The sequence below is a fragment of the Haliotis rufescens genome, unplaced genomic scaffold (assembly GCF_023055435.1).
Source record: "Haliotis rufescens isolate VD_foot unplaced genomic scaffold, xgHalRufe1.0.p SCAF_8, whole genome shotgun sequence".
Taxonomy (NCBI): Eukaryota; Metazoa; Mollusca; class Gastropoda; order Lepetellida; family Haliotidae; genus Haliotis; species Haliotis rufescens.
Genome location: NW_025964372.1, coordinates 22892643 through 22909568, shown reverse-complemented (window position 1 = coordinate 22909568; position 16926 = coordinate 22892643). Strand labels below are relative to the sequence as shown.

The 16926-nt window shown below is 42.9% G+C and overlaps 1 protein-coding gene across 3 annotated transcripts; it reads right to left on the bottom strand.

Moving 5' to 3' along the window:
- Nucleotides 1–321: 321 nt before the first annotated feature.
- LOC124139316 (sushi, von Willebrand factor type A, EGF and pentraxin domain-containing protein 1-like) lies at nt 322–15972 on the bottom strand. Of its 3 annotated transcripts, none has more exons than XM_046506304.2 (16): nt 15887–15972; nt 15194–15251; nt 13690–13761; nt 12739–12846; nt 11961–12035; nt 11157–11330; nt 10579–10752; nt 7307–7480; nt 6545–6721; nt 5550–5767; nt 4452–4612; nt 3739–3908; nt 3301–3519; nt 2170–2438; nt 1112–1270; nt 322–581 (listed from the first exon to the last, which is right to left on the bottom strand). In XM_046506304.2, the coding sequence occupies exons 1-16, from the start codon at nt 15899–15901 to the stop codon at nt 405–407; spliced, it is 2400 nt and encodes a 799-aa protein (XP_046362260.2). In that variant the 5' UTR covers nt 15902–15972; the 3' UTR covers nt 322–404. The 3 variants fall into 3 exon arrangements, with proteins under 3 accessions (XP_046362260.2, XP_046362262.2, XP_046362263.2); XM_046506306.2 differs by having other exon boundaries at nt 15893–15941; XM_046506307.2 differs by lacking the exon at nt 11157–11330.
- Between the last annotated feature and the right edge of the window lie 954 nt (nt 15973–16926).

Below are 16926 nucleotides of genomic sequence, written 5' to 3'. Positions count from 1 at the left end.
CATGGGTTGCTTAGGACCTATTCTAACACGGATCTCAGTAATTTGTAATACAATTGTTAATTACATGCGTTGGTCGTTTCATCGTTCTTTCACATGTGGTATTCAGAAGCACGGGTTTTAGGTGAATTTGGATGGATCCGATCCAAACTTGTGTTCATGATTACACTATGGACATACTATTGAGGTTTGGGGGCACTGGATTTATACATTAAAGTCTTGAAACGCTTTAGTTAGTGAAAAATTGCCTGCTATAAATATGAACTTTGTTGCAAGGTTATTTCGAAAACACCCCTATATAGTAGGTAAAGTATTAAACAAAGATTTGTCACGACATTTTATTTTCACATCGTACATGTATTAAGATTCTTGCGTTACAGTACGCTGCGATGACCAAACCCCAATATTCAACAGTTGACCTTTGTAGCGCTGCTTGCTTTTGGTGAGTAAATTCGTTTCATGCGGACGCTTCCGGGCATATAGCAACCTCCGCAGTAACCGCCACACACAAGCTTGTAATATTCCTTCGATCCACTGTGAGAGTAGTATCCAGAGCCGTATAGCCCTGTTGAAAAGATTGCCGTCTGCAAAATATAATTTATAAATTTATAGCAAGGACATTATGTGAATGTTCAAATTAGTCGGCAATAACTCTACAAGATCACGGTTGTCGGCAAGTAATGTAGGAACTAGATTTGAAGGGGAGAGGGGGGGGACTCCCCGTAATTGCGGGGAGTCCCCGTAAACTAGGACAGAACCTTATGTAATGTTAGCTGCAATCTGTCAGAATCATTTGTTTATTTTCGTGCGTGGAGGGAAAAGAAATACTTGGTCTTCTTGATGTGGAATTGTTTAGACGAGAGATTCCATACATAAACATTTATTCGTTGTGTCAGCTGCTGTGGCATAAAAGGGATATATACAGATGTTGGTGCTTACAGTCTGTGGCTACAGAGTTGCGGGCCGTTTCCGAAATGGATTTAAAAAATACCACAGTAACCCTGTTAAGTGCAATCCCACGAAAAGTAAGACGATCGGGTTCCGAAAAAACATGTCTTCAAATATGTGTGATACTTTTTTTTAAATTAAGTTAAGTTAAATGAATGCTACTCACAGATTTTATTCCAAGTCCAGTGCCTCTGAAGTCCACAACAGTAACTCCTTTCTTCTTGCATTTGTTTAGTTTAGAGTGGCAGGCGTACGCTACTCCAAACTGCTGGACGGTGCCAGTTGATCTGGCAAATCTCAAGTCGCTTCTGATGACTTGCATTGTCTGAAAATTATCAATCGAGACATGGTTACAGATTTCAACGGGGCCGTTTTTTGAAGAGAAGAGAAGCTTGTTGCCTTGCTCGGCAATATTGCAGGCAGTCCGAACCAGAGAATCTAGTGACTGACATGATCTACGTAATTAGGATACGATGACATCATTCAAGTGCGTGCAGGTAATGTATTCGTACATTTGAAAAATCGAATATTGAAGATGCTGGTGCAGTTATGTTTGTTTAAAGCCGCACTCAGCAATATTCCAGTTAGTAAATAAGCAGGTCTGGACCAGACGATGTGATATCATGAGCATCGATCCATACAAGTACAGTTGCACTAAACCTAAGGTAGGTCGACAGGGTGTCGGACAAATTGATAAGAATGCCCTATTGAGAAACGTTGTGGAAATAAGCTCTGTAAATATATAAACGGTAGAGACTGATATATATATATATATATATATATAACAATCAATCAATGTGTTCGCAGCCTTTATGATGGTTGTGGTTTTACGGTACGGGTCTGAACTCGCGAGAGAACATGGTTATTTTACGTATTTACCAAAAGTGGCACAAAGTAAACTGCACCAAAACAAGACTGTCAAAAATTGTTATTAACCTGTCTGGTATATGGAAACTTGTCGCCAAAAACATGGTTTACTTCAAGATGTTGGTTAATCTGTTTTAGCGTTCGTTTGACGGTATTTCAGCCAACCTTCCCCGTTGCATTCGACACTGCAAGTGCGTTTATGACAGAAGTTTTCAAAGAATGAAAGTAGCCACAATTTCGTCAAAGTGCAAGGCAATGGAGCAACAATGATTGTCGGGTTTAGGGTCTGTCGGGAGGGGAATGGAAGACATTTTATCTTGCATGCACTTCGGATACCTAAGGCGACAGGGTACTCACCGATACGTAGATCCGAACCTTGGAGAATGTAGTGACTCCGGACTTGTTAGGTTTAGGAAGAGGCACGTCTTTGCCGGTGCATTTTGTGTTTCGCGTGGCAGGATAGTTGGCATAGTTTCTTTTTACTAGCGTAATGTAATCCATGGGACTGCGGGACTTCATATTATAGCAGTAAACCTTCAAACTGGCGCCCTTGAGCAGCGTGGGGTATATCCAGTATTCTCCATCTTTTTTAGCATTGCACTTCTTGACACTGGCGCAGGTGTTGGCTGAAACGAGTGCCAGTCAAGTGGTTCAGGTGAAGGTGGACAAGAAGTCGACACATGGAGGACAATTTTACGGGAGTTCTATATGCTGGCCTGTAAAATCGATTTTAAAATAAATCAGAAGTATAGTTGGTTGGATGACCATCCAGTCATTGATATCATTAGCATCCATCCACGCAATTGGGATACGATGACATGCATCAACTAAGTCAGCGAGCCTGACCACCCGATCCCGTTAGTCGCCTCGTACGACAAGTATGGTTGCTGAAGACCCTTTCAAAAACGGATCGCCAAGAGTCTAATCGAGCTCGGCAACTAAGATTAATTCTATCCAATTCTATCCCGGAGAGACGGTAAACGCAATACATTTTAGCTGGGTGGTATGGTGGCAACGCTCATCGTATAAATGGGACAACTTATAGAAGAAATCTGCTAAAAGCAGAGCCCATTTTACAATTCTGACCAAACGTGTTTATGATCCATTATCTAATAGTGACGATACCGCAGATATCTGAAAAGATGGGCGCATTCTGCGCTCCTGATGGTACTGTCACAAAGACATGCAGATGCAAGTGAATTGTTCACCTGAACACGGTAGCATGCGGTACAAGGCATATGCAATTGCACCGATGCTTTGTTTTTTATTCGTTTATTGTTTAAAACTGCACTCGGCAGTATTCCAGCTATTTGACGGGCTGAAGAGCTATTCTACCCCTGATTTTCACGCGTCAAAATGCGATTCACGTCATCGGAACGACGACATAAAGTAAGCTAGCCCGACAAGCTAATCTTGCGACAAATTTATTCTTACCCAGCATTCCACAGGGATTAAAACTCAAACAGAGCCAGGTATTCAAATACTCACGTTCACAACTAAAGTAGACCTTCGTCCAGGTGCTGTCGGCTAAACAATTTATTGATGGGGTGCGTGTAGCTTGGAATCCTGTGTGGCATGTGTATACAGCCTTAGCGCCAACAGCGAGGGAGGTATATTTGACGGTTGATCTTTTAACAGTTGGAGGAGGGCCGCATACATCGGTAGCCAGTTTTAGAAGTATTAACATAGTATCCGCCGTTGCGTAACCTGTATAAAGAATTGGGAAGAGAAGTTACGATAGTATCTTAACAAACATTTGACAATATTTAGCGATAGTAATGCTTTCCCCAAAAAAATATTGTAAAAAAATTATGATACTTAAATCAGATTCGGATGGCCAAATGGGACTTTTCACCGAGAAAAAGGCAATAGTTTAGTATGTCAAAATTATATATTTCAATTTATATAAACCGAGTAGGTACGTACGTGTTGCTCTTTGATGGTATTCGGTGTTTGAATACTTTATCCTCGGAAAACTCTTTCCTTTATCGTAGGGGCAACCAGCACCAGCTGAATCTTTTACAACAAGCCATCCGTCGTCTGTACTGCATGTGCGCGATGCTCTGTTGATGTACCAGTTCCTATAGGATGAGGGCCTGCAAGTAATAGTGAAATAGAAAGTGAAAAGCGACATCAAGTCTGCCAACAGTGAGGTTATGTTGGGTTTAACGTCACGTCCAAGATTATTGCACTTACATAGCGGCGTGCGTGTGGCAGCTTGAACTAGACCGGACTGATGCCGATTTATAGTGCTAGCTCACCGAGATACCATATCGCAGTTTAACATGAATATCCCCACTTAGTCAGTATACCGACTGAGCCGACCAGTCCGTGTTTTAACTCCTTAATGTCGAGCCCCAGACAGGGTTACAACAAGTACCATCTTTTAACGTCTGTTTATATGACGCGGCCCGGGATCGAACCCCTTGACCTTCCGCTCTACCACAAGAAAACGGAGGCGGTCTGCCTATCAGTAGGTAGTCTCAATACTAGAAATTGAGTTGTCAAACTGAAGCCAAGGGCGAGGCTGCCATGTTCCTATTGCGTTTCATTGTAGCGACAGGTCCGTTAACGTCAATATATTAATATCAAATTTAGCAGCGATAGTAAAGTATACTACAATTACAAGAGATACTTACCCAAGGATCTTGAAATGGTTCATGGAATATTTGTAAGGAAGATTTTTCCAAGTGGATCTTATCAATTTGGATCTGGAGAACCAAGAGAGGTAGTTCGTTCCTTTTGCGTTGAAGTCCAACGTCCTTACTGCCTTTCTATTTTTGAGGAGGACGACGCGCACCTGTAAGAAAAAAAAATGAACCACGTCTTGTAAAACTTCCAAGTTCATCCCCTTTCAAAGTAAGAGTTGGGGCTAATCCCGCTTTGAACAGTATTTAAGTAATAGTCACCACTGTATTCACAAGTCATTTGTCAATACGAGCCGCGAATAAAAAAAAATCGAAAGGTCTTCAGCAACCCATGGTTGCAGTAAAAGGTGACTTATGCTTGTCGTAAGAGGCGACTAACGGGATCGGGTGGTCAGGCTCGCCGACTTGGTCGGTGCATGTCATCATATCTCAATTGCATAGATCGATCCTCATGTCAATCAGTGGATTGTCTTATCCAGACTATTGACCGCCGTCATATAGCCGAAGTATTGCCGAGTGCGGCGTTAAACACTTATTAATATTGTCTCTAAATGGCTGAAACAATGCCGATGCAACATTAAATTGTAACCTTCACTGTCGGGTGGATGTGATAGACTGAAGTGATGGCCTTTCATGTTCAAGATCTGTACATTGGTACGGTTGTAACAAACCTGACGGAACGTCCGGTTACAGGTTTCTGGCGTGCGAAGGGACGCAACTCTGCACGCCCTAGGGTCGTCCACGTGTACCGAGCGACCAATAGCCAGCGATATATCTCGACAATTGAGCCAAGACATTCCTGCCCAGGTCGGCGTGGGTTGAAACTGGTTGTCTCGATAACTTTGACAATTATCGTCCGATCAGATATCGTTATCTTCTGGCAAGGTTGATAGTTATAACCAGTAATAAGTTATTCGGTTGTAGAGCTACCCAATAGAAAGCGATACCGAAAAATGATAGTTATACTTTGTTGATTAGCGCCTGTAAATAGATTTACACATTACATCCGGGAAATTTGAAATAGTTATGCACCAATGCATCTGACGTTTCAAAGACAAATACTGGGCACAATGCATTCTGTCAGATTACCCTCTGTAAGCCGATCTTTGACCAATAGTTAACCAGCGTGCTCCTGAAATGCGTCTTACAGGGGAGACGTGTGTCGGGCCCTAGGCAACCAGGCTGCAGAGACGCGGGCACAGGGAAGTCCAGCTTGATAGACGGATTTTTCCAAGTGTTGGCAGAGCTGACGCCGTTACCAGGAATAATCCTCATACCCAAAACATACCCGTTTATGTAGGCAAATTCTGCAAAGGAAAAATTGTATATGACGATAGCAATTTTAGCTGTAGAGGTATGACAAGTTAAACAATAATAGCATCTGCTTTCAAGGCGAGGGTGAAAGCGAGCGACAGGAGAGATCATGAAGCCTTCGAAATGCATTGTATCGCAAATAGTTGGGCAACTAAAGTTTTTAATTGAGCAAACTTGGATATTAATCCCATTTTAGCTGGGTCAAGTAATACCTGTACATTTAATAACCAGGAAAATTCGGGGTGGAATAGATCTTCAGCAACCCATGCTTGTCGTAAAATGCGTCCGATGGGATCGGGTAGTCAGGCTCGCCGACTTGACTGATGCATGTCATAGCCCATCGATGACGTCACTGGATGTTTCATCAAGACTCATTTACAGACAACCGTCATATTGCCGAGTGATGCGTAAGACAGATTGGGGTTAGTCTTCAGCAACTGCTTCTAAGAGAAGGAATGATGACACCGTTTGTAATAGTATTTCCCATAAATATGGAAGATATATTTATACATTCAGAAATTGAAATTTGAAGCAAAGGGAGATTATGCAGATACAAACTAGCAAAAACTAAAGTAGGAAAAGGATCGGAAAGTATCGAGGTGAACACTTGGAAAGAGCTTCAGTGCCTTGTTGTAGGCTAAATACGAGATTGCTAGTCTTAAGGAATTTTAACAATGGGGCAGCCCCAGCAACTGTTTCTAGAAGGCATTGTCGCTCTTATGCCGAGGCAACTGAAACTTCAACATATAAACAGAAATGTGCGGCCTCACTGGAGCACTTTAAGTTGTTAGTAGACCATCTGGCGCTTGACAAGCAGACGACTTTGAGATAACCCGATCTTCTTGTGAATCCTTGGTTGCAGGTGTATGTGGCGGTAGAACCGAAGGTGGTAGTTGGTGCCGACACTGTAGCATCCGTGACGGCAGTGGGTGTACCACAGTTTTTGACTGAAAATATTAAATGACTCGAATTTTTAAGGTTAGTTTTATATGTAAAGGCAAGACATTTCATTAAAGAGGTCATTTTATATAGACTTTTGAGGTCGAGATCAAATTTTATTTAGGCGTTTGAGCCTCGTTTTACCTCAATGTTTAAGATGATCCGTGTGGTTATGACTGAAAATGTGCAACGTGTCATAGGCAAGTTTGATGCCAGGACTGTAACGAAGCTTTGGAAAAGTTAAATATAACAAAGTTCATACTTAGTACAAATTCTTATATAAGTAGATGGCCGAGTTGGTTTAGATCGTAGACCGTTGGTGGTCAGGTGCCTCACTCAGTTTGAATCCCATGGGACTCAACCCAAGTGGTAATCTTTAGTTTAGGAAGAGTGTAATATGTTAAACATGAATGGAAAAGGTTGTTTGACGTCGATTCCAGACAATCCTGTAAGTTATGGGCCCTATGCTCCTCATTTCACTTGTAACATTGCAATGACGTCATTGAAGTAAGCGATACCAACTGTAGTGGCGTCTTAGATTTTCATTTGTACCGTAAGGTGTGAAAGGCTTTGCTGACGTTGGAGATACATACTGGTACATTTGAAGTTTGTTGTAGCCCAAGTACCGCCAGCCTTGCAGAGGATCGTGCGTGTGCCGCTTGCGGTATAGCCAGGTTTGCATGTGTAGGTAGCTATCCGGCCGACGGTGGTTGCAGGTGAAGAAGACACAGCATTGGGCAAGGCTTTAGGTGCACCGCAATCGTGTACTGAAATATTGCATTGTCATGACAAAGGCCTTTGGGTGTAACGTGGTGACCAGGCAGTATTGTGTTTGTGCAAAAGTTATTGAGAAATGACGAAAATCTGAGACTGAAGGAAAAAAAATAAAAATTAAAAAAGTCGCATTGTAATTTTGCAAATTAGCTAGTGTCACTTTTGCTTTAAAGTTCAGAAAGGGCAGTGGATTCCGGGCTGAAACTATGCCAAGCGTGATAATGAAATATAAAGTTTTAACCATTTTTAAACCAATGTGGACATAATTGCTATCCTCAACCAAAGACTTTCGCCGACTGAGAGCAACAACATGGTTGGAGGGAGCAAAGTCCGGAGAGTGGCGACACTGCTGACGCCGTTTTGGGGAGCAATACGGAGCACCAGCATCAGATTTGTCCGGTACACGAAATCTGCAAGAAAAGAAACTATACCCATGAAGATTCCGGGGTAGAATAGGTCTTCAGCAACCCATGCTTGTCGTAAGAGGCGACTAACGGCATCGGGTGGTCAGGCTCGGTGACTTGGTGGATGCACGTCATCGATCCAATTGCATGGATCGATGCTTATGATACGAGTGGATTGTCTGGTCCAGACTCGATTATCTACAGACCGCCGTCATATAGCCGGAATATTGCTGAATGCGGCGTCAAACAAACACCTTCAGAGACTGGCCGTTAAGGCAATGACATTAGGTCATGTTTTGTGTACACTTCCAGATGTCACCCTTTAGGACATCAGTTTGACGTCATAGCAATAGTTAGCTAGGATATGACATTTGTGCATCCAGGAGTTTCAAATTTCGTTGACCGGGTTTCAGTCCGGTCTGGGTGTAAACCAATTGGAATCATTTATATATGCATTTAAAATATCCTAGCCACATTAAGAAACCGTGCACGGAGAAAATATAGATATAAGGGCACACCGTCCATATATGAAATATAGGTTTGAACACAGCAATTATTGGAGACATTCAAACGCTCATGCACGTGCCATGCGATATGACGTCATTGATGGGGCCTATGGACGTGCAATGTGTTACTGCACGTGCATCCTGTGCAGCTGTACACAGCATGTGCAACTCAAAGTTCGCTGTCACTTTTGAATTTTTGAATGACCACAGATGCTTTCCAAACTTCTCAGGCGCAGACAAGCATATCACAAGCAAATCATGCCAAGAAAGAAGCCATTGAAATGATCCAAGCGGGAATGAGGCAACAACAGGTGGCAACACATTTCCAATGCCATCGTAACACGATATTGGTGATGCGTTATCAGAGTGAGTGAGTATGGTTTTACGCCGCTTTTAGCAATATTCCAGCAATATCACGGCGGGGGACACCAGAAATGGGCTTCACATATTGTACCCATGTCGGGAATCGAACCCGGGTCTTCGGCGTGACGTGCGTTATCAGAACCCAAATGACGTTGCCGACCACCCACGCTCAGGACGTCCCCGAGTAACGACGCCAGGACAGATGGATTCGAGTGACGCATCTCCGACACAGGTTCCAAACGGCAGTAACGACGTCCCAGACAATTCCTGGACTGCGCCGTATCCACCCCGACACCGTCAGGAATCGTTTACGTCAGTACGGGATTCGACCATGATGCCCTGCCATACGTCCCATCCTGACACACGTCATCGAGTCAACCGTCTAAGATGGTGTCGAAATCATGTTCGCAAACCTCGAATATGGTGGAGAAATGTTGTCTTTACAGATGAATCGAGGTTCAACATTTCCCACAGTGACGGGCGCCAACGTGTCTACCGGCGTTTGGGAGAACGTTATGCACGCAACTGTATTGTGGAGAGGAATCGTTTTGGAGGTGGCTCTGTGATGATTTGGGGTGGGATAACAGCACGGCACCGAACCCCTTTGGTGGTCGTTCAGGGCAATCTCACCGGTGTTGGCTACAGAGATCAGATTCTGAGGCATGTGGTCATTCCTTTCCTGCAACGTCATGGCCCGGGATTGACATTTCAACAGGACAACGCTCGTCCTCACACGGCTAGGGTCGCAATGGATTTCCTTCACCATAACAATGTCATGTTACTGCCATGGCCTGCAATTTCTCCAGATCTCTCCCCAATAGAGCATGTGTGGGATGAAATGGAGCACCGTCTGCGTCGTCTTCCACATCCTCCAGATAACGTCCGTGACTTGGCACAGGATTTGAGGAGGATATGGCAGGCCAAATCCGTTGACATTTTCTTATGGTCCGATCATTCAGCTGCTACAGCGTCTGCATCGTTTTGTTCTTGCTGTGTTGTATTTCAATACAGAATATATTTTCTCCGTGCACAGTTTCTTTATGTGGCTAGTATATATTATTTTGGCATATTGCTGCAAAAGCCCGTCTTTTCAACTTCCTCAAATATTTACTCCTGCATTTGTTTGGAAAGGCAAGTAGCGGGAATGATATATGGAAATGGATATTTGCGCCATTAGAAAAGTTCGAAATGTTTATACTACTACCATGACGTCTTTAGAAAGCGCAAGTCATCGAAAGCAAAAACTTGTGAATGGTATCTATTAAAACTGCCCCGGAAACGTTAGTTTTCTCTAGTCTTGTCAAGCATTTCCATAATCATTCAAAATTCCATGTAGTTTTGGTTTCCAGTGAAGACCAGATGGAAAACATTTTGAACGCAAATCTAGATAAATATATTAGATTGCAAAGCTCCATTCGTCACAGGAAACTTCACATGTCACGCATGCACAAAGTGAGACATCGTGGAACAAGGGCTTTAACTAAACACTGAATTTAAGACGGTATTTTTAGGGATTCATTCCAGACTAGCATGTGTAATATTTCATTTCTCAAACTTATCCCATCGAGAAGTGGATGGGCCAAGACAGTTCCCACATCAAAAGCTCCATTACGTGGCGGGGGATAATGTACCCATTGACAATTTCTGTGCTAACTGTAATAGTGGTCTGGGCGACGCCTGCCATTTGTGCCACCATTTTAAATCAAACCTGTAAAATTATCTTCGTTAAATTGGTTTTATAACATTCTAATTTTAAGAAGGTATCTTGTAAATAATGATAAAGGAGCAGCAGTAGTTATGGCTTGCCGCAGCACTTACGTGTACAAATGCGACCCATGGCCGTCCAGGTACCATCCTTCTTGCATCTGGAGAAGGGCGAGCTGCGAAGTCTGAAGCCAACGTTACATGTGTATGTTGCTGTTGCGCCGAATGTCGTGACAGGGGCGCTTACAGTTGCACGAGCAACCACTGGAGGCGAGCCACAGTTTTTAACTATGAAACAAAAAACACGTGATTGAAGACAACATGGTTAGACAATCTTGATTGGTTAATAAAATCTTCAACCTATCTAACAATGACGACATCACATGTTTAAATTACAAATACGGATATCTGGCTAATTGTGAATCATAATTTCACGCCGCACAAAGACATATATCGGCTATTTAATTCAGTGATAGACATAAGCATTGATCTACACAATTTGGATACGATGACATGCTTCAACAAAGTCAGCGACCATCGTCCTGTTGGTCGCCTTTTACGACAAGCATGGGTTGCTGAAGGACTGTTCTAGCCTGGATCTTCACAGGTGTAGCAGGTATTGCGGACACTTCCAAACAGGGCACACTGAATGTAATACCCAGTGGTACAAATGTCTTTCTGCATGTACTTACTGATGCAGGTCGAGGCGTGGGCAGACCATTTCCAATTTTTCTGGCAGTGACTGAGACCATGTCCAGCGAGCTTGTAGCCAGGGATGCAGGCGCAGGTTGCTACGTCAGAAAGTTTACCATGTGTTGCCCTGCAGACGCCATTTGCCAAACGTGGGGGGGCGCCACAGTTACCCACTTAAAAAAATGCCGACATTCCATAAACAGACTTGTAATAAACGTCAGCTAATTACAAGTGTCAGCAATATTTTACTATAACGATGGCTCTAAATATACATTTGCCCAGAACCAAAGAGTAATTTGTGTTGTGGCAAAAATATTTTAATATGGCATGACATTAACTACAGTATTCTCATGAATCGGGATATCTTTAATAAGTTTAGGTAGAGTAAGTTACGGAACAGTTTGGCCTACGGGAAACTTTGAACGATTGGTATAAACCTCATGTCAAAATGTCAGACCACTCTGCCTTTACCTAGCATATTTAGCAACGTGACTTCAGTTTAACGCCGCACTCAGCAACATTCCAACTATATTACGGCGTTATGTAAATAAGTCTGGACCAGACAATCCAGTGATTGACGTGCATCGATCCAAGCAATTGGGATACGCCAACATGCATCAACCAAGTCAGCGAGCCAGACCACCCGATTCCGTTCGTCGCCTTTAAGGGCAAGCATGGGTTGCTGAAGTCCAGTTCTAACCTGGATTTCCACGGGTATGTACACTGGCGTGTACCAGACCAGGAGGCAATGCGAACCAATTCCTTGGACAGGTTTAGGCACCACATTTGCATGATATACTTACGGTACATGTCGAGTGCCGATTTCCCCGAGGGGAAGAAAGCGATTGCCAGTTTGGAGGATGGAACATAGTCCGATTCTGAAAGGAAAATTGTCAGACGTGGAGAAATGTAAAGGGGTAGGGCTGATATGAGGGCGTAATACATGTACAAATATGGAAGTGACAAAATCCCCTTGACACTCAGTTGGGAAAGATTGAATGCCAAAGTACTAATAAACTGGGGTTACGCCTTGACTATGATGCGTTAAGGTTCTCGAATGACAGATTAACTAGGTTACAGTTGAAGTAGAAAGACGTCCTTATGTCTAAGGAACATTTACATCAGGTATCTAAATCCTACGATTTATATTTTGGCCCAATAGGCCAGGTTTCGTATTTGTACTTTCCCTTGATGTTTATCTATATAGTTGGGGGATTAGGCGTCGAGAAGACGATAATTTTTGGCCCAATGCCTGCAACACATTTCAGTAAACATTTATCAATTGGAATTTGCAATATTCCATGTTACCTCCCGTCTTTAGGGATATCAGTGCACGGTAAAGGCCATTTCACATTAAGTCATTGCTGTGTCGAGAAATACGAGTCCAGAATGTTAAACACAAAAAACAAAGTGCTATCGATTCCAAGACAAATGGATTTGTGAACAGATTGACGATAGTGGCATTAAAAATGGATAATATCGGATGGATATGATGCAACCGGTGAAGGTTTAGGGGCCGAGATTAAGGGTCGGCGAGACCCGACCTTTCGAATTGAATCTGACCAAGGAAAATACACTTACTACAAAGGCCGCAGCTGTGTGGACACGACACCATGTAGGTCGGAGTGTTGCAAAACTTGGCTTTTGTGACTGCCGGACAATCGGTCTCATCTTGTCTGAAGCATTGTACTGAAAGGGAATATAAATTCAGAAACAATAAGTAAATTCAATTATGCTATTTCACAAGTCCGCTGCGGCTCAGTTATGTATCGAAACATGTACGTAGAGGACAGTTTGTTTAAACGCCGCACACAGCGATATTTCGACTATATGACGGCGGTAAATAATCGAGTCTGTATCAGACAATCCAGTGATTGACATCATGAGCATCGATCCACGCAATTGGGCCAAGTCAGCGAGCCTGACCACCCGATCCCGTTAGTCGCCTTTTACGGCAAGCATGGGTTGCTGAAGACCTGTTCTACCCCGGATCCTAAGAACAAAGACTGGAAGGTTTGTTATTTCGGTTCTATTGAGACGAAGAATTTGCTAATTTGTGATATGTAGAAAGATTTCCGCCAAATGTACCTACTCCATAATATGTCCATCCATCAATGGGATAAATAATGTAGTTGATGTTTAGCTACAAAAAATAATTAACAATGTTTAAAATATTTAAAAAATATAAAAATATAAAAAAGTTGATTATCTGCAAGCTCCAAGTGTTGTGTATAAATGGACCGAAATGAAAACTGTATAAGATAATTAGCATGGGCCGATGGCTTACATCGGCACTGAATAAACTGAAAATCAGAAGTGAATATATTATAATTAAAATCACTCGTCTGGTCCGAGCCGCGGTCAGCAATATTAAACCGATAATGAAGGCGGCCGTTGTATCATCTCGTTTGGACCAGACAATCTACACATTCACATGCCAGTCAGTCCGACCGCTTGATCCACTCGATCCACACGTCGCCAGTGAAAGTTGCTTGGGACGAATTCTGACCAGAACCAACACGGAATACTCACCGAATGATGGAACGCAAACGCAGTTGGCCGTGTATAAGACCAGTGGGCTTGGACAGCTCTTCGAGCATGATTCTGCAAGAAATACGATATATTGTAAATCTAAAAAGGGGGGGGGGGGGGGGGCGCTTTGCTCATTAACTTTGCATTTATGTCTCAAAAACATGGATCGTTCACAAGAAGGTCTCTTCGGGTAACTTTAGGTGAACGAACAAGTGTGAACATGGTCACTCGGTTGAAATTAGCGGGTCACAATGACATGATCTGTCATTTAATTTTTAATACGACATAAGCTTATCCATTTGTACCCGATGTTTCAGATATGACGCGCATTTGCCGTTTGTGAAAACGATGCACTCAGCAATAGCTATAATTACCATGGTAATTATATCGAGTCTTGACAAGACAGTTATTGACATGAGCATCCATCCACGGATCAACCAGGTCAGCGAACCCGACCTACCGAGCCGTTAGTCGCCCCGTACGACTGGCATAGGCGCCTTTTACAGCAAGTATGGTTGCTAAAGAACCTTTCTAAAACGGATCGCCAAAAGTGTAGTCGAGCTTGGCAACTAAGATTAATTCTACCCCGGAGAGACGGTATTTAACTGGGTTGTGTGGCGGCAACGCTCATCGTATAAATGGGACAACTTTCTTATCCACAAGAAATCTGCTAAAAGCAGAGTCCATTGTACGATTCTGACCAAACGTGTTTATGATCCATTATCTACTAGTGACGATATCGCAGGTATCTGAAAAGATGGGCGCATTCTGCCCTCCTGATAGTACTGTCACAAAGACATGCAGAGGCAAGTGAATTGTTCACCTGAAGAACACGGTAGCTATCGGTACAAGGCATATGCAATTGCACTGATGCTTTGTTGTTTGTTCAAATCGTTGTAGCCACCGATGCTACTTTCTGGATTTTGTTTGTTGTTTAACGCCACACTCATCAGTATTCCAGCTATATGACGGCGGTGTGTAAATGGGAAATTCTGGGCAAGACAATCCAGTGATTGACATCATGAGCATCGATCCACGCAATTGGGACACAACGACATGCATCAACCAAGTCAGCGAGCCTGACCACCCAATCCCGTTAGTCGCCTCTTACAAGTATGGTTGCTTAAGACCAAGTCTACCCCGGATCTTCACGGGTCCGTTACATTACGGAGCGTTAGCGTGGAAACAAGGGGAGAGGGCGTTAAGACTTTAAAATCGGTCGTAAAATACTTGAAGCGGAGGCTACATGACCGAGGTAGATACACGCACGTTTTTAAACGTGAAACAGGTACAAGGACGCATTTCACGTGCAAGGCGGGACCGATTTGGTATTTGGAATGCACAATGAGTATGACCTCGCGTTCTTCCGACGTTTCACAAGACCTATTTTCACATGGCGTTTTCATGCTGGCGATTTTGGGCGCCATCAGCAACATTTAAAATTCTCATCTGCCTATATACAAGTAGACAGTACGAGGTGGCTATTAGTGATTATTGTACTTACTTCCTGCCGTCCATCTGCATAGAACAAGCACTACCAGACAGAACACTAAACTGGTTGACTGAAAATATACCAACAAACAATTTGAGAACCAAGAAAGGAGTTTCAAAGTTGAAGGTCTCGCATACAGTCGATACGAGATCGCTGCCTGTAAATGCAAGCGACAAGACGCTTTCAATAGCTCACATGAGCTAGCATGTATGTTTTACGCCGCTTTAAGCAATATTCCAGCATTATCACGGCAGGGGACACCGGAAATGGGCTTCACACATTGTAACCATGTCGGGATTCGAACCCGGGTCTTTGGCGTGACGAGCGCACGCTTTAACAACTAGGCTACCCGACCGCCCCAATAGCCACTATGCTAAAAGCATAGTCGATTGTGACCATGACTATGTATTTATGAATCGCCAAATATTATACCAGGTGGGCCCCGTTACAAACACATGCAAATCCAATACAAGACGATTGTTCACATGAAACAAAGTAAACTTGTCACATACACATACAAGTAAACGAACAAATATGGAACGCCGCATCGACTTCGTTTTATCCATATAGCAACGAGGCCATCAAAACATTTCATAAACAACTTTAATATTAACAAAGTGAAGAGGGATAAAGCACAGTCAGTTAATGTTTTCCAAACAAATATAAAGTCCTGCGTTTTCAATCCAACTCTAAGAAGATACTCACACGTACTAAAGACATCGCGAGTGCTCGCCTCAGTATAGCTCATGTCAAACTGGTGGGGAGAGCTTATGCTTTTATACCCTGTCACCATACTTGCGTATTCACTCGAGACCAACCCGTTCTCGACTTCAGTTCCAGCATACCATGTTCTGTGACAGGAGTGCTGTCCGATGTGCACGACGATTTCAGCATATTCTGTTACAGTAATAAGTATTCCATACAATCATTATTTTTCAGACATGACAACGCTACAGGCAGGCATTCATTGACGCGTGCCACTAGTAGTAACGTAAACGAGTTTGTTGCACACCGATTTCCCAAGTGTTTGTTTATTGTTTATTGTTGATTCATGTCATCGTATGCCAATTGGGAAGATTGATGCTCGTGATGTCAATCACTGAATTGTGTCTGGTCCAGAATCGATTATTTACATACCGCCGCCATATAGCTGGAATGTAGTGCGGCTTTAAACAACAAACCAAACAAACCTAAATAAATATAAAATAGACACATGATTACCTGTTATTTTAAATTACTTTTGCTGTTCCGAAAGGGTGACAATTTATAAAGTTGCAGGTATAACACAAGCTGTTAAACATTGAGTGTTTTGTCGTGATTAAATCATACATGTCTGGAGATAATATCCTCCGTTTCGTCAAATGTCAAGAACTGAAGCAGTCTCGACGGGGTTATCGAAAAGCAGTTTTCTAGCATTTCCGACAGTACTTTAATCCGGATCTTTACGGGTAGCTCGTAATGTAATTTTGGTACAGCTCCTTTCCCATAGGTGATAGCCGTAGTGTTAGCGGCGCTCGATGGGGCTTAAGGCGATGATTTTACAAACGCTTCATCATATATCGCTCATAAACACACACACATGTACATGCATTTCTGAAACATCTTCACGTTGGATTGTTTTGTTTGTTTGTTGTTTAACGCCGCACTCAGCATGTCCAGCTGTATGACGGCAGACTAAATAATCGAGTATGGTCCACACAATCCAGTGATTAACATCATGAGCATTGATCCACGAATTTGGACAT

Bases quoted from the DNA above. Each gene is read 5' to 3' on its own strand.
- LOC124139316 (XM_046506304.2), bottom strand. The intron at 3,520-3,738 runs GTACGTACCTAC...TTCTTTATACAG, and splicing joins ATACCATCAAAGAGCAACAC to GTTACGCAACGGCGGATACT. The intron at 2,439-3,300 runs GTGAGTATTTGA...CACTCGTTTCAG, and splicing joins GGTCTACTTTAGTTGTGAAC to CCAACACCTGCGCCAGTGTC.